This window comes from Polypterus senegalus, chromosome 13, assembly GCF_016835505.1.
Source record: "Polypterus senegalus isolate Bchr_013 chromosome 13, ASM1683550v1, whole genome shotgun sequence".
In the NCBI taxonomy this organism is placed as follows: domain Eukaryota; kingdom Metazoa; phylum Chordata; class Cladistia; order Polypteriformes; family Polypteridae; genus Polypterus; species Polypterus senegalus.
In genome coordinates this window covers 97,326,466-97,345,276 of record NC_053166.1, presented here as the reverse complement: position 1 = coordinate 97,345,276, position 18,811 = coordinate 97,326,466, and the positions used below count along the sequence as shown (strand labels likewise).

Below are 18,811 nucleotides of genomic sequence, written 5' to 3'. Positions count from 1 at the left end.
ATGTTACTGATACTACATAGTGCACACAGGGACATAGTAGAAAGAAGTGGAATCGTATTGTATGCTGTATTACAATATGAAACAATTATTCGAATTTGCTGTAGTATTTCATTTTAACATATTTTATCACTTCTGTTTTACTAAATTTTGTTAAGGTCACCAAAAAACCCCAGAAAATAAACATAAAGTGCATCATTGTAAGACAAAGTGCCCAACAATTCTGAAGATTATGATTTTACTTTGCAAGAATCATATTGGTACAGCACAAAAAAGCAGAACATAGAAATCCCACATAATGATTAATTAGCAACAACCATAAAAATCACAATCCATGCAATCCAAATACAAGGGATGTTCAAAACGTTTCTGCACTTTTTTTTAACTCTATTTATTACGAATTTCAAAAACAAATGACATCACTTTTCTACATAGTCACCTTTGTTTGCAATGCAATTTTCCCAGCATTGTACTGACTTTTTAATGTCCAATTACTACTCCTCCTGAACATAAATATAAAAGTGCGGAAACTTTTTGAACGTTACTCGTATATAAAAGTAATGCATACTGCATTATTCATCTGTTCTCTGAATAAGTCTAATTAGAATATGTTTGTTACTGATTATAATTAAAGACATTCACTTTTGGTTTTATTTCATTCAAAATAATTACAGTATACTTCCTTGAATTAAGCCCTTAATTAACAGAAATGACAATCTTAATTTTAATTACAATTATTTAAAGTTAAGATCAAAGGTTTATGCAAGTTGTTTCGGTCCCAAACAAAGTATGCTTTTACAAATGTTTTAGGATAAATTTTGGTCTGAATATAGGAGAAGCAAACCAAAATGATTCCGTCCTAATCATTCTTATACACTCTTCAAAGCACACCATACTTCATTAATATTTTCTTACCTTGACGAGGCACATAATCAATCTTGATCTCTATAAAAAAGAAAACAGGAATAAAAAAGCTAAAATAATTTTTATTTTTTGTTGCTAATGGCCCTATCAACATTTAAGGACAAGGATGTCCAGTTGGGGAGGCTAGGGATAGCATCATTGTTTTATGAAGATGATGTTGTCCTCTTTGCATCATCTGAATATGACCTTTGACATGCACTCGAATGACTTGCTTCAAAGTGTGAAGTGGCTGGAATGAGGATCAGCACATCCATAACTAAAGTCATAATTCTCTCTTGAAAGAGGGTGGACTGCTCTACAGGTGGTGGGGAAACAACTGGCCTTAGTGGAGGGCTTCAGGTATCTTGGGATCTTGTTCACGTGTGACAGGAAAAGGGAGCTAGAAACAGACAAGCACATTGTGGCAGGCAGCAACTGTTCTGGTCTGTGGTGGTAAAGTAGGAGCAAAGTCTAAACTCTTTATTTACTGGTCGATCTACATCCCTTTCCTCATCTGTCATCATGACCTGTGGGTAATGACTGAAATAATGAGGTTGTGATTACAATCAGCAGGGTGGCTGGACTATTACTCCATGATAGAATGAGAAGCTCAGTAATTCAGATGAGCCTCAGAATTAACTCACTGCTCCACCAGATAAAAGAGGAACCAGCTGAGGTGTTTTCGGCATTTTGTAAGAATGCTCCTCATGGACGGTTCCCCTACAGCTGATCTGGGCTTGCCACACGGTGGAGAACCTGCATCAGTCCTAGGGCATGCTGGAGGCATTATACTTCACGGCTGACTACACCTGGGAATTTCCCAAGAAATGCTGGAATCTAAGGCTGTGGACTGGGAAGTCTGGGCAGACCTACTTGGCCTGATGCCGCCACAACACTCACCAGTGAAAGTGGTTGAGAAGATGAGTTGAGTTGTTGAATGAATGATAACTTTTAAAAGAGCACACACTTTAAGAAAACTTCCAACTGGCACTGATTTTAGTCCTTGAAGTTTTAAAATAATGTAAATAAGCAGATACTGTACATACATAGATTATATACATTTTTTTTGTGTGTAGAGAATGTGTAATTTGTGGGTGTTAAAGGTTTTCTTCAGAGGAAATCAAAAGATAGTTTGCTTTTTTACCCAGAAAGTTCAGATGTGCAGATAGGCTCAGAGCATAGCCATCAGGAACAAAGGTGTAATCTCCCTCATCCTCAGGTTTCACATCATCAATTATCAACTTGTGAATCCTGTGAAAACAACATTTCCAAGAGAGAGATGAGTTTGTGCCAAAGGCAATGTGATCTCCCCATCTTATAACTTTTTCCTGTGACAAGGGGAAGCCAAAGAAGATTTTTGGTTAATGGATGGCCAGTGTCTTTGCAACCAAAGGGAATTGGTGACAAAAGTTAGATTTTGGTTGATTGTAAAGAATGCTGCTGATAGAATTTCAGAGTACTTTAGATCAAAAATATCCACCCATCACCCAACCTGCTATATCCTAACTACCGGGTCACGGGGGTCTGCTGGAGCCAATCCCAGCCAACACAGGGTGAAAGGCAGGAAACAAACCCCAGGCAAGGCACCAGCCCACTGCAGGCTGCACACACACACCCAGCACACACTAGGGACAATTTAGGATCGCCAATGCACCTAACCTGCACGTCTTTGGACTGTGGGAGGAAACCAGTGTACCTGGAGGAAACCCACGCAGCCACGGGTATTAACATGCAAACTCCACGAAGGGAAGACCCGGGAAGCGAACCCGAGTCTCCTAACTGCGAGGCAGCAGCGCTACCACTGCGCCACCAGGCCGCCCCTATCTACAATATATTACATCTATTGATTTCCTGTATTCATTACTTTAGTATAAAGATTTTTTCCAGCTGACAATTCAGTGCTGGGGATAAAAGAGGCTGCTAGATTAAATGGGACAAGACAACAACGAAGAAAGGATGTTGAAAATAGAGACTGAAAAGCTACTCTGAAAACCATTGTGGGTGCACTGGGGTTTCTGTAGGTTGGTGAGTGAAGACAATGACTCTGGAAGGAATTCTGCAGAAGCACTAGGCAAATAGAAATATTGAGGGGGATAATAAGAACTTGAACCCTATTACCAAAATCATATATTAGTAATGAGGTAGATAGTAAAAAGCTCTAGAAGCGAAATATTGTATAAAAAAAAAAAAAATCAACCAAAAAAAAAAACCAACATAACAGCTTTTTTCTGATAGGACAAGTGTGTTCCTTCAATCTAATCAGCTAAATCAGACTAAATAAACATGAATAGTAAAGAATGTCCACAGATATATTCATTCACCTCAAAATATCCAAATTAAAAAGTTTCACTTTCATTTTTTACATGAATGTTATGTTTTTTCATTGTGTTACTGAGTAATCTCATTTTAGAATCCTGACATAGAAAAAAAACAAGTTTTATTTCAACCACATGAATTTCACTGCAGTTGAGAACATTTGAAAGGACCAGGTACCAATTTGTACATAAACAGGCTTCAGACGCAAATAATGTATATTACTCATCACACTATGCTGGTTTTACCTGGTAAAAAACAATTAACTTCTGTTCCATTCAGAAAGTGCTTGTTAACATACTTTAGAGTAAAAATTACATATTCAGCTCAAAGGCATTATTGCGCTGAGCAAGAGGAATGATGAGCAAATAGATCTCTTCTTCACCTGTTAAGGCTGATATATACTTGTGCTTCGAACCTATGGTGTAGCCTGACGTGCACCTCTCTGAAAATGTAATGTAAAATGTAGAATTGATGTTTGAAAAATAAATGAGAGTCCCCAAGAGTAAAAGAGCTTCAAACAAAACTACTTTATGATAGGACTGGTACAGAGTAAAGCCATTCAAAATGTTGTCTTGTTTTAGATGTAAAGCGTTATATGCATGTAGTCAGTCACTCATTACACATTTAAGGTTGGACCATGACTTTTATCCCACTGAAAGTTTAAATTGATATGTGGACAAGAAACGTGTAGAAAGCAATTTAACACTTATTCTGGATATAGAAAGCATTTAGACAGTAGTCAACCATCCAAGAACTGTCCTAAAGCCCCCTTTGAATACAGCATAGGTTTACATCTTCATGACAGACCTTTAAAGGGTCTTTCAGCAACAAATTCTTTATTTGAAGAATCTGTTTTAACTATTGCAAATTATAAGAACATATGATTTGTTTTTTCATCAAGACACAGATGCAGATATTGTTGCAAAACTACAAGGGAGTGGTGCTTTCAGTAGCGTGGTCTCATCAATTCTATGTAATCTAGAGGATTTTTGTAACTGAGATGCACTCCCAGATTAAGCACAACATGCATTGTGTTTCCTGCAAGTGAGTCTTTAATGTCATCAATATAAAACAATTTGAAAGATTTTGAAAAATTATTTGAAAAATCATTTGCCAGTTTTAATACAGATGCTAAAAGAAATAAATACTTTAGTGAAAATGGTTGAGACTGTTGAAATAAATTTGGGCATTGGGTATGATAGTGGAACAAAAGAACTGCCACTTATATCTAAGACTCAACAAATGACGCTTTTACATATATTTCCTAGAGTCATAATGTGTGATAAGCAAAATTTACAGACACATTGTGAAACTCTTCACTCAGACCCATAGCTAAGAAATGTGTATGAAGTTAGGAGACATTCAACACTGAATAATGTGCGCAACAATGCATGATGCTCTTGAAGAGTAATTATTCTTCAGTGTTTATATGGGCCAGATGTGAACACATATCTGGTGCTTCTTCAATGACAGGCTAAGAGTCTTATTAGTCAAAAGTAAAATACATGCAACTTTTGATTTATGCTGCATTGTTTGCAGAAGACCTAGTGTATTTCTCAGGCCTGCAGTGTGTTCAATTGAATGAATTGTTTAGTTAAAAGCCAAATATTTCTATTGCTAACATTTATTGGAATGCTTCATAGTTGTATAATGCTGTATATATGTGCATATATGGGATTATTATGGTGAACTTGCCAATGTATTGATATTTTGATAAAAAGTGAGACTTGTTAAAAAAAATCCAAGATTTTTTTCAATTTATTTGCTTAATAAAAACATTAAACACTACACATGTTTCATATTCTATTTTTGCCCAGAGTGATGATGGAATAACATATGGCTAATAAAAATTGAGTACATATGGATGGTTTTGATTTTTTTACATTTTTAATTTGTCTTTTTAACATGATTCATGCTTTGTGTTATCACTATATTATTTACTCTTCATAGATACTCTCCAGACATATTCAACCTCCACCCTATGTAAGGATTAAAAAAAAGAAACAATATTCAGAGTTTTATCTAAAACTACTAATCAGATAAACTGAACAACACTGAAGTAGAGTTAAATCTCTTTACACTTGAATGAGAGTTAAATTAACACTGGTCAGTCAGAAGAAAATAAACACTGTAAAAGTGTTAAAGTTAATACTTACACAGTTGATTTAACAATGGTGATTTTTCTACATACATATATACAAATGACAGAACATCTGGTGATTTGTCTGTCATGATATTAAATTTGCAGATGACATACCACTAATAGGCCTAATTTCAACATTGAAGAACCCATTAGTTTGGTGCAGCCATAACAATTTGGACATTAACTTAAAAAAAATCTTAGGAGATGGTCCTAATTATCAGGAATCAACCACCTGCTCACATATCACTTTTTCTAAATGACTTTGCTTCTGGGACAACACAATTATTTAAGTTTCTGGGCACTGTAATGTCACGAAACATAAAGTGGAATGAAAACATCACACATATTCTCAAGCCAAACAGAATGTTCTTTTTGCTCCATTTAAGAAAATCCAATTTTCCTAAAACAATATTGGTCCAGCTTTACACATCCATAACTGACTCCATTCTGACCTCATCTGTAACTGTCCAATATGGTGTAGCACATCATAAAAGCCTGCGAAAACAGTTGTAACTTATGCCTCCACTTAAGTCCTATATGGGTCCATAGAAAGAAAGAAGTCATTGATGATTTAACTCATCCAGGGTACCATCTATTCCAAAGACTACCCTCTGGCAAATGACTTTGAATGGGGAAAGTGAAAAGAACACATTACCTAAAAAGATTTTTTGTTCAATGTGCAGTTATGGCAACTAACCGGGTTTGAGTTTTTCTCAGTATCTATGTATGTATATATCTATGTATGACTTTTTTTTATCTCCATAGTTTATTCTATCTTTCATATTTTGTGTTGTCCTTGTCAATGCTACCAAGTCAAATTCCTAGTACACATTAGTGTACCTTGCCAATAAAGTCAAATCTGATTCTGATTCTAACAGCCAGCCAAAATCTTGTTTTCTCATTTTTAATTGTTATTAACAACCTCACAAATAACTGTGTTAAATAAATAAATAAATGGCTTGCTTTTATACGCTTGTGACAATATTATAAAGTAGAACGGTTTGAGTCACAATACAATCTAAGCCCTCTGATCCACAGCTATGTATACAAGCATGAGCTGACCATGGCCTGAAGCTAAATTTCTAAAATACAAATCATACATGAAAAAGCTTATGAAATCAAGGTGGTCCAGAATTTAACAAACAGCCTTTGTCTGTTCTGCATCTCTTCTTTTACATTTATATATACAGTAAGCAGTCATTATTAAACTGGTTGCTTTTTATCCTAGGAACCCTGAACCTGTGACCAAATGGTAACAATGCAAATTGAAAATATAGTGGCTGAGCCCAGTCTGAGAGAATACATTCTGTTTCCTGTAATACTTGTTTGTTAAACGGGTCTATCAGATTTGACTGTTAAGAACTTGCTATTTTACTGCTCCATTTCACATTTTGATTTATTCATTTTTTGTTGCTGACATTAAGATTACTAAACCAGGCCAAAAAGACCATAAGTAAAGACAGGTGCAATACAAGATGTATACAAGATTGACAAAATGGATGGACTCACACTAAAAAGACACAGCCTTTTTAAACAGAACTGGCACTGCTCTTGCTTTTTGCAGATACTTTCTGTATTATCATTAACAATTAATTTTGAGTCTATGATTATCCACAGAATAAGAGATGGCCAGCATTCTTGCCCTGCCGGGACGCCTCCCAAATGAAAGGACAGAGAGAGGTTGCCTATGAAGGCCACTGCCCCCGAACCATTAGCTGGCAGCACCCCTGGGTTGCCACAGCTCCACGGATTCCCACAGGGCACCCTGTGAGTTGGAGTACACTAAAGTCCTGTTGGGTTCCGTTTGTACTGCTAGGGATTGCTGCAGAGATTTTTGAGCCCTTGTGTATAGGTCTCCTGCCTTACCTGGTCATGAGGATGCAACAGTACTTCCAAGATGCTGAATGTAAGGAGCAGCCTCACCTCATTTGGTAGTCACAGTCGGGAAGAAGAAGGATGAAGCTAGCTTATGATACATGGAGAAGGAGGCTGCAAGAGTTTGGGAAGAAGAGAATGTTTTATGTACTGCTTGTGATTGTGGGTATCAGTCCTTGGATACTGCTCAGAGGCTGGGTTCCTTCCCTGAATAAAGGACTTGATTGGTCATCTGTGCCTGTCTGTGTCAGGTTGGGACAGCAGGTGCATCCTGGGTCTTCGCAAGTGGCATTCAAAATGGGAACTCCTGGCCTTCAGTAGGCAGGAGACCCATTTAAAAAAAATTCTTGTGGGCAAACCCGAGACAACACTGCAGTTACATACACGGACCTGGGGCCTCATGTATAACGCCGTGCGTAGAATTCGCACTATAACATGGCGTAAGCACAAAAGCCGAAATGTGTTTACGCACAGAAAAATCCAGATGCAGGAATCTGTGCGTACTCCAACTTCCACGTTTTTCCGTTACATAAATCCCGATCAGCGTGAAAACTAACGCTCGTGCATACATTATGTAACGCCCAAATCCTCCCAGAATTACGCCTATTTGAATATGCAAATCAATATAAATCGCCCTTAAGCGCAGCCTTCTGTGAAAAGACAATGGGAAAAGCACGGGGAAAATATAAGAATTTCAGCGAATACCAAGTTGAGGCAAAGGAAAAACATACTATTTGTTCAAATAAACCGTGGTATAATCAACAAAATGAAGTTGATCGAGTGACATAGCGTGTTGGAGAAACTTGAAAGCTCACATTCACAAAATCGCACAGTGCCGGAAATAAAAAGAAGTCACATATCAAAGTTGCCGTGAAAAGAAGAGTTGTAGCCCACTGTCTGAGTGTCATATGAAAGTTTATTAGGGTACAGAGAAAAAAGGCACGGTGGGGAAAAAGCACGAAATGTCAACTTCAATCTCGACATTTCCACTTTAATCACGTAGTTTATTTTGTCATTTAGTAGAACATTATAAACTTCATCTTAAAATCGTTTAATTAACCAGTTTCTCAAATCACATCGTAATTAAAGTAGCATGTTAAATGCTTTGTTTTGTATTTGATCTTCTACTCGTATGTGATCTATGTGTGTGAATCACTACTTGCTTCTTAAACTGGCTCTCTTCCTCCAACTGGACACAGAGTCCATTACATTTGTGATATTACAGCTCTCTGAATAACTAAAATACTGAGATGTATACGTGATGTCATTTTCATGATGATAGGAGCTAAAGCACATTATTAAACATGTGTTTCATGAGCCTCGTGCTCATGACAAGCATTTATCTTTTGTCAAAATTTGTTGCTGCGTTTTTAGCTGTGTTGTTATTTTCTCTTTCTGTTTTATATTCAATATATTTTGGCGTGGCCGCCCCAAGAGTCCTTGATTTTCTTTCCCCAAGTAACCGATCACCACACAATCAGCTCTGTAATAGACGTTAAGCCATCTGTAAGCTTAGCGCCGATTCTTCAAAACGTTTAAAGAACATTGAAATATCTTCGTAGTACATGTTTAATTATTCTATCCTTCACGACACTCCCAGTGAAGAATATAGATTATTTAAATGAAGTTAAAGTTTTATGTGTATAATTTAACAAACATATTTTGCTGCATTTCACCTTAAAAATGATATCATCGTCATATGTAAATACGCGCTTTATAAAGTGGCCCAGGTTGTGAGATATTATAACTGTAGTGCAAGTTTACAGTGTGGTGATTGTACTTATAAGTACAAACCGTTCTACAAGGAGCAATTGATTGAGTGCATTTAAAGTTCTTGGGATTAAACTGTTTCTGAACCACGAGGTCTGTAGAGGAAAGGCTTTAAAACGTTTTGCAGTGGCTGAGACAGCGTGTCCTTAAAGCTGTATACCGATAATTCTCTTTCCGATCAGCTGCTGCTGTGATTCACACTCACATACAGTGATATAAATATTCCGAGTCGTGCAGTGAGAGTAATATGGAAAAAGATGATCCGCTGTGGCAACTCCTAACGGGAGGAGCTGAAAGAAGAAGAAGAAGAAGAAGAAGAAGAAGTGAGAGCAGTTATGGTATTTGGAATACTATGGCTGTTCCCTGGACCATTATATTGTTACGAGTTAATTACAATCAGATGCATTACACTAATAAACAATATGCGGTTAGTTTCTGTGTATTTATAAAGCCGCATCATGAAAATAATGAGTAATCACACAAGAACAGTACCATTGCTTTGACGCTGGGTGCCGCCAGTTTGCAAAACCGAGCGGAGAACTTGCGTACGACAAGGCATGAGGTACCGTGGAAAAGTGCGTGGCTTTACGCCAAGTGTAGGTTTTATACATCGCGATTTGAACGTGGAAAAGTTCTTACGCAACATTTCTGTGCGTACGCACCGTTTATACATGAGGCCCCTGATAACTGGACTCGCAGACACATTGCTCCAGTCTGAGATGGGGAAGAGAAGGTCTGGATATATGGCAAAGGTAGTGAGGGCCCCAATGTTGATGAAATAATGGCCAAGGATGAAACGGCCCCACAGCGGAAGGAGGTGCCGGATATGGGGCTGGGGACAGAGGTAAGTGCTGGATATGAGAATCATGCTACCTTTAATTACTTCTCCTGCACCTACCTCCTAAAGGAAAAAAATCCCGAGTACCCATTTGGTGACGAGGTATGGCCTCAGCAAGGGCGATGATAGTGTGTGCGTGACATCCTTCAATATGGGAGACCTAACCCATGGATCACCCAGGATGGTCCTGGGAAGTGCCTGAAGGACTTTAAAGATGACCGGGACAACAGGTGACCCTCCGAGTGCCTGGACCCTGACAGACCAGTTTCCACAAAAGGGGGAGGGAGTGGTAGCAGTCCATACCTACCTCCAAGAAAGTAACGAGTCAGGTGGGGTGTACTGTGTTGTCGCCAATGAATTAGTGCAGGCAGCACCAGCAGGCCATGTGAAGGGCTGCCCCACTGACTCTCTATCTCTTCTTTGTGCTTCTAAAGGACCCAGAAGAGCATGCACAAGAGAGTTGCAAAGCAGTTGGATAAAGAAAGGCAGTATCAGTATCACCCACCACCGGCTAAGCCAATTAATTGTGTCAGGGATGTGTAGGAACTGGAGAGGGTGATCAAGCTTGTGCAATCTTTATTATAGATTATAGAAGGTCTGAGAAAGGTTGGCAAGGGCACCCTTGAAAGCAGAACGCAGAACCTCCTGAAAAGACTTGGGCTGGGACTCTCTACGTCATTAGATAAGGCGGTACAGGCGAATGGCACCAGTACTGGATATAATAAAGGAACCCATTACGAATTGACTCGGGATGGATCTGAACAACGTTGAGCAACAGGGGTTCTGACAATTGATTGCAACCTAATAACTGATCGTGCAGTAGGGGTAGAGACAGCAGCTCTATATGAAAGGAACCGGCTTGCATGTGCCAGCACCCTGAAGATGCAGTCCCGCAAACCTGGAAAAGTTCTTCCCAAGTTAAAAGGGATGCAGACAACATGGGGCCTCCCTTTGTTCCATAGACAGCCCCAGACTGTCATTACATCCCAGAACAAGGAGATCCGCAAAAGAAACTCCAGGTCTCTTAACAGTGTTACACATGGGCCTGTAAGTTCAAGGATACCTAAAGAGTCTCAATCAACCAGCACAGAGAGAGAAGTGAACCTCGGCTGAATACAAAAAGCGGTGGGATTTCCCATCCTGTTTCTGCTTTTGCAAAGGGGTCAACAGTGTTATGATAGCTGTCAGCTAGGCCATGGCTGGATGCACTGTCTCTTGACAGCAGACATAGGTACCCATAGGAAACGTTGGGGCAGTGTCTCCCTGTCACCTTGTCTTCTTGTTTCAGGAGGAAGTCATGGACCAGTCAAGACCAAGAGTCCTCCTGGGAGACAAATTAACCAAGTGGGATGGGACACCTCACCTTACAACACTCAGCTGAAGAAGTGGCAATGTAAGAGGCAGCCTGCATTCTTCTCCAGCTGGGATGCCTCCCGAATGGAAGGACAAGAGGAAGTATCTTATGAAGGGCGCTGCCTCACCCAAACTATTAGCTGGCAGCCCCTCTGAATTACCACAGCTCCACAGATTCCCACAGGGCACATTGGGAGTTGGAGTACACTACAGCCCTGTTGGGTTCCGTGGGGAACACCAGGGGGAGCTGTAGGGATTGTTGAGCTCTTGTGTATAGGGCTCTTGCCTTATCCGGAAATATCCCTGGGTCAAGAGGATGGGACTCTGGAAGTACTTCTGAGATGCTGAATATAAGGAGCAGCCTCAACTCATTTGATAGCCAGAGTCAGGAGAAAGAGGGATTAAGCTTGCTTAAGAGGCATGTAGAAGTACGCTACAAGAGTCTGGGAAGAAGTGAGAGTGTTTTGTGTACTGCTTGAGATTTTGGGTATCTGCCCTTGGAGACTGCTCAGGGGCTGGGTTCCTTCCCTGAATAAAGGGCTTGATTGGAAGGAACTGGTGTCTGTGCCTGTCTGTGTTGGGTTGGGGCAGCAGATGAACTCCAGGATTGTTTCTTGTGGGCAAATGGAGCTTCTTTTAAAACTGATTATTAGTTCCTAGTTTTTGTGACGTTTAGGAGTAGAAAAGATTAATTAAACCAGTTAACAAAATCATCTACCACTGGTCCATGACTCATTCAGTAGGCTTACAATAAGTATGTCATCAGAAAATTTTAAGACAAACCAGTTTTCTTATAGAGATGAAAGAACACACACTTGAGCGGACCCGGTCGATTGGAACAGCATGTCAGAAAACAACTATTTACTTTCACTCTTTGAGTCCTGTATATTTAAAAGACAATCTGCCACCCTACCAAACTGAAGTCCTAATTAAAATCTTTTAAATAAGTCTCTCTGCAAACAGATGAGGCTAGATGGTTTTAAAAGCTGGAAAGTCTTGATGTCCTCCAAGTTGTTATATGACAGATGAAACAAAGTGACAATAGCAGTCTCTATCCCCATATTACACTGGTAGGCAAACAGAAATGGATCTAATAAACCCTATGATTTTTCGACTGTCTTCCTCTTTATAAGTTTTTCAAATGATTTCAAAACCAGTGATGTCAGAGCCACTGGTCTGAAGTCGTTTAAGGTTTTAGGGTTTTTGTTTTTAGGTATGGAATTACTGTAGGCTGTCTCCACAGGTTTGGAAGTTTCTGTTGATCTAATGAAAATCTACATATAAAGTAAAAAAAATGGAGCTAAGCTGCTCTGCACAAGATTTAAACAGACATCCACTAAAATAGTCTGGTCCAGGACTTCTATTTGGTTTTCATTTTCTAAAACTGCTCTCTACTTCCATTTGAACAAAAACCGCTCTCCTGTATCTGAAACTATCTGCTTCAAGCATTGCAGCTGGTCAGAAAATGAAATTGTACAAATCTCAAGGAGTATTTATTACATCCATTACTTAAAGTGGAGTTGGAGTTAAAATCAGAAACCGATGCATGATTATTATATTTTGACTGATGATTGCCAGCATTGGTTTTATAGCATGGCCACACAAAGCTCGATTTCTGTGTGGACAATTTCTGTTCAATCAAAACATTAGAACATGTTCTATGTCCACACAGAATTTGAGCTTTATGTGGCCAAGCAATTGTATCCTTATGATCAAGTTTAGCTTTTTTTAATACCAAGTTTTAATTCCCTTTAGGCAGCATATCCTATATTAGTACTGCCTTGTTTAAAATCACTTTTCTATTTATATAATAATAATATAGATTTGTTGTTACAGGGTTAGTTGTTAGAATACACCTTTATGGTTTTAGCTGGGATAACAATATCTTCACAAATAACTAATGCTGATAACATCAGTAGGATCTAAATCAATGCCTATATCCTTAAACAGATCCCTATCTGTGCACTGAAAGCATACTTAATGACTTTGAATAGATTCTTCACTCCTGAGATAGTCTTTTTGTGCACTTTTTCTTTTTCAAGGCTATTTTATACAGTGGGATGCAAAAGTTTGGGCATCCTTGTTAATAGTCATTATTTTCCTGTATAAATCGTTGGTTGTTACGATAAAAAATGTCAGTTAAATATATCATATAGGAGACACACACAGTGATATTTGAGAAGTGAAATGAAGTTTATTGGATTTACAGAAAGTGTGCAATAATTGTTCAAACAAAATCAGGCAGGTGCATAAATTTGGGCATCGTTGTCATTTTATTGATTCCAAAACTTTTAGAACTAATTATTGGAACTCAAATTGGCTTTGTAAGCTCAGTGACCCCTGACCTACATACACAGGTGAATCCTATAATGAGAAAGAGTATTTAAGGGGTCAATTGTAAGTTTCCCTCCTCCTTTAATTTTCTCTGAAGAGTAGCAACATGGGGGTCACAAAACAACTCTCAAATGACCTGAAGACAAAGATTGTTCACCATCATGGTTTACGGGAAGGATACAGAAAGCTGTCCCAGAGATTTAAGCTGTCTGTTTCCACAGTTAGGAACATATTGAGGAAATGGAAGACCACAGGCTCAGTTCAAGTTAAGGCTCGAAGTGGCAGACCAAAAAGATTTCGGATAGACAGAAGCGATGAATGGTGAGAACAGTCAGAGTCAACCCACAGACCAGCACCAAAGACCTACAACATCATCTTGCAGCAGATGGAGTCACTGTGCATCGTTCAACCATTCGGCGCACTTTACACAAGGAGACGCTGTATGCGAGAGTGATGCAGAGGAAGCCTTTTCTCCGCCCATAGCACAAGGTATGCTCAAGCACATTTGATCAAGCCAGCTTCATTTTGGAATAAGGTGCTGTGGACTGATGAAACTAAAATTGAGTTATTTAGGTATAACAAGGGGCGTTATGCATGGAGGAAAAAGAACACAGCATTCCAAGAAAAACACCTGCTACCTACAGTAAAATATGGTGGTGGTTCCATCATGCTGTGAGGCTGTGTGGCCAGTGCAGGGACTGGGAATCTTGTCAAAGTTGAGGGACGCATGGATTCCACTCAGTATCAGCAGATTCTGGAGACCAAGGTCCAGGAATCAGTGACAAAGCTAAGGCTGCACTGGGGCTGGATCTTTCAACAAGACAACGACCCGAAACACTGTTCAAAATCCACTAAGGCATTCATGCAGAGGAACAAGTACAACATTCTGGAATGGCCATCTCAGTCCCCAGACCTGAATATAATTGAAAATCTGTGGTGTGAGTTAAAGAGAGCTGTCCATGCTCGGAAGCCATCAAACCTGAATGAACTAGAGATGTTTTGTAAAGAGGAATGGTCCAAAATACCTTCAACCACAATCCAGACTCTCATTGGAACCTACAGGAAGCGTTTAGAGGCTGTAATTTCTGCAAAAGGTGGATCTACTAAATATTGATTTCATTTCTTTTTTGTGGTGCCCAAATTTATGCACCTGCCTGATTTTGTTTGAACAATTATTGCACACTTTCTGTAAACCCAATAAACTTCATTTCACTTCTCAAATATCACGGTGTGTGTCTCCTATATGATATATTTAACTGACATTTTTTATCGTAACAACCAACGATTTATACAGGAAAATAATGACTATTAACAAGGTTGCTCAAATTTTTGCATCCCACTGTAAATGGGGAGATGGTAAAGACAATGGTGATCACAGGAGCCAAGGTTTAGCTGTAAATTTGAATATTTCCTTAATTGCCTTGTAACAAAGATCAAGACTGTAATTGTTCCCTGTTGGGCAGATTACAGTACATACTGATAGAAGTTTTTATAAAGATGTCTTCAGGTTACAGTGATTAAAGTCCCCAAGAACAAAATGTGATGCATTCTGGAAAAGTGATTACAAACTTTTTACTATATTAATTAATCATATCTGTTGCAAAAGATTGGTTAGACTTAGGATAAATATATAAAATGCTAACAAATATTTATGGAGATTCACGGAGCAAATGAAATGGTTTTACAGAAGCAGAGGGCAGGTCAATGTCCGCAGAGTCCACTACTTTTCTAACTGTTATCGATTTACACGAACATTCATTTACATACAGCCAGACTCCACCGTCTATCCCTTGATCTGTTGAAAGTTGTTTCAGTCCATCCCCAGCGGTGACCCAAAGCCGTCAGTAAAGAGCTTCACAACATTTTAAAAGCCATAATGGAGGCTTCTCAGTATACTCATTGAAAATGAGCATTAGCTTGTGATTCATCCAGTTTATTATGTAAATTCTGCACAATAACCAGTATTACCGTGGGAAGAGGAGGTTAATGCCTCCATAGCATTAAACAAGCACTTCCGAATTGGCCTCGTTTTTGAGTACTGCGCTTTTTGCTTTCATGACCACCAAAAGCTCGGAAAGACTGCGCCTGTACTGCACTGGTTCCATAGCAATAGGAAATCCCGGCTGTACTGAATTCGCCCAGGTTGAACAAGTGAAGTGAAAAAGTATGACCAAAACAATAAAAACAAATACAAGCAGCGACTCCATAAAACATCTGGTAAATATCATTCTTTATCCCCATTTATAACATGAACTTATGATTAAATATGAATCGCAACAAATAAAAACTTGGACAGAGACTGAAACGAACAGAGTCACTGCTGGTTGGAACTATAGCAGCTCCCTTCTTCTTAAAGAGTACAAGGTACTAGCTATGCATAACTACATTTCACAAGTAACTTACCTGCCAATATGAGTCATCTTGAACCGTTTATCAGCTTTCACCTCTACACCGTCTTTGAACCACTTGCCCGTCACCTTTTCTTCAGACACCTCACATTTAAACATTGCCTGTTCAGCTGCCTTAACCGTCAGATCTGCAATGCTCTGAAGCACCTTTAGTTCCTTATCTGAAAAATGATAAGAGCAACAAACAGCTAAGATATGCAGTATAAAACCATTAAAGAGTTAATGAGAACGAACTACAACAAATGAATTTGCTCGTTCTTTTAAAAAGAAAGTGGTTTATCTAAACATGCAAAATGCAGAATGCAATACAGTATGTAGGTACTTTTTCCATATAAATTGCAATTAATGCTCAAGCAAATAACACCCACGTTAAATTTTACTGATGATTGAGTACTGAAAAAATTATTAAGAAAGAAAGAAAGAAACTGTTGTTTAAACTATTCCAATTTAATGTGTCTGATTTACCTCTTTTTCTAGATGGTATATGGGTCTGATGTGCATAATAGTGGTTTTATAAATCTCTCTTCTCCCAAAAAACACTAGTAGACTCAACAGGGTTTTTTAAAAAGTAAAGTCTTTGCTAAGCTTTGCCACAAAGAATCTATTAGGTACAATATACTTTATATAGTGTGTTACCCTCTTATCAAAGTTTAACTTAATAGAGAAAAGCTGACATTTAAGAAGATTTTTTAAGGAATGCAATGCCAACATGTCAAAAAAAAAAAAAAAGTTTTCAGTATGTTTGCATTGATTGAAAATTACCATTTGGAGATCACCACAAGTTATCTTTCATAGAGTGTTGATGTAATAGGTTTTAGTCCTTGCAAACCTAAGTTAAGAGGGTTTGAAAATATATTGATAGCGTAAAAATCCAAGAAACAGATGATTTAAAGGGTTTTAGGGATTGGCTCTGGTGTGGTTTGTATTGAAATGAGCCCATAAGGCAAATGATTTATTTTCTAAACCTATTTAGCTTAAGACACTTTTGTGAGGGGTCAGATCCCATCATGGTGATTTTAGTCATATTGCTAAAACCAGATCTGAATGACGTGCCAGATTATTGCTGGGCAGGCTCATTCTGTCAACTACAATAACTTAAATACAGTAAAAGTATCATCTTTAATCAACTTGACATGCAGCTCTTTGGAATGTGGAAGGAAACTGGATTATCTTAGAAGAACCAATGCAGATAAGAGGAGTACATAGAAACTCCACACAGACATGAATCAGGCCAGTATGCAAATTTAACACTGTCCTATGCAATCACTGTTGATTCAGCATGTCTGATGATAATGCAAATTACTTTCTCCACATTCTTTATAGTTATCAGAATACGTCTGTTGCTAAATGGTTTAAAAAGAATATTAATTGTAAATACAGCACAGACCTACATGCTAAAATCTCCAAAAATACTGGTTTGTCTTGACACAATATTCATATTATCTGGACCAGTGGCGACTGCTCTAAGACTACAAGGGAAGCTCCGCTTCCTTTACTATGTCAGAAAATAAATGCTCATATATGCACTGTCGTATTTATATTGGTTTTAATAAAAGTGTGATAGAACGCGTTCAACTTCATGACTAGCTCGTTCAGAATCAGGTATTTATTGTAGATTGTTTGAAGCGATTTTGTTGTCATACATTTCCGTGCAGCACAGCGTGTTAAACCCTCCTGAAGCCCAGCTTCACTGGAGCTCTATGGGCAATCACAGAGGATCTTTTTCACTGCAGAAAAGCTGGACGGTAATTGGATAAATGTACCAAAATCGTCACTTCCAGGGAAGCTCTGCTTCTCTGGGAGTGAATGGAGCAGTGGGCGGGCCAGAATGCTGGGCTGCTGCATGATGATTGGAGAAGCTGTTTAAAGGGCGTAGCCCCTTTTTTGATTGACAGCATGTCTTAAGTATACATCAGCAGCACTACAGAGATTCGAGTTGACGAGTTCAGTCCCATGCGAATTTGCAGGTGAAGTCGTACGACAAATTGATGCACTCTGTATTGTTTGCTGGTGCTATAAACCATTTTTGACTGGCGGCACCCAGCGTCAAAGCAGTGCTACTGTTCCTGTGTGGTTACACCTTATTTTCCTGACGCGGCTTTATAAATACACTGAAACTAACCGCATATTGTTTATTGGTGTAACGCATCTGATTGTAATTAACTTGTAACAATATAATGGTCCAGGGAATAGCCATAGTATTCCAAATATCATAACTGCTTTAGCGTTGTTACTCTCACTGCACCTTCTTCTTCTTTCAGCTCCTCCCGTTAGGCGTTGCCACAGCGGATCATCTTTTTCCATATTACTCTGACTGCATCACTTGGAGTATTTATATCATTGTATCTGAGTGTGAATCACAGCAGCAGCTGATCGGAAAGACAATTATCGGTATACAGCTTCAAGGACACGCTGTCTCAGCCACTGCAAAACGTTTCAAAGCCTTTCCTGTACGGACCTCGCAGTTCAGAAACAGTTACATCCCAAGAACTTTAAATGCACTTAATCAATTGCTCCTTGTAGAACTGTTTGTACTTATAATTTACAATCACCCCACTGTAAACTTGAACTACAGTTATAATATCGCACAACCTGAGCCACTTTATAAAGAGCGTATTTACATATGATGACAATATCATTTTTAAGGTGAAATGCAGCAAAATATGTTTATTATATTATACAGATAAAACTTTAATTTCATTTAAATAATCTATATTCTTCACTGGGAGTGGCGTGAAGGATAGAATAATTAAACATGTACTACGAAGATATTTCAATGTCCCTTAAACGTTTTGAAGAATCGGCGCTCTAAGCCTTCAGATGGCTTAACTTCTATTACAGAGCTGATTGTGTGGTGATTGGGTATTTGGGGAA

General features: G+C 38.6%; 1 protein-coding gene across 1 annotated transcript in view; it reads right to left on the bottom strand.

Annotated features, from left to right (window-relative positions):
- Positions 1-18,811, bottom strand: part of mybpc2a (myosin binding protein Ca) — a 131,219-nt gene that overhangs the window by 45,388 nt on the left and 67,020 nt on the right. Inside the window, exons 14-16 of the mRNA XM_039773892.1 lie at positions 15,933-16,098; positions 2,045-2,151; positions 913-942 (exon numbers count right to left, since the gene is read on the bottom strand). Coding sequence (XP_039629826.1) covers positions 913-942; positions 2,045-2,151; positions 15,933-16,098 — 303 coding nt within the window. The remainder of the gene's footprint in view (positions 1-912; positions 943-2,044; positions 2,152-15,932; positions 16,099-18,811) is intronic.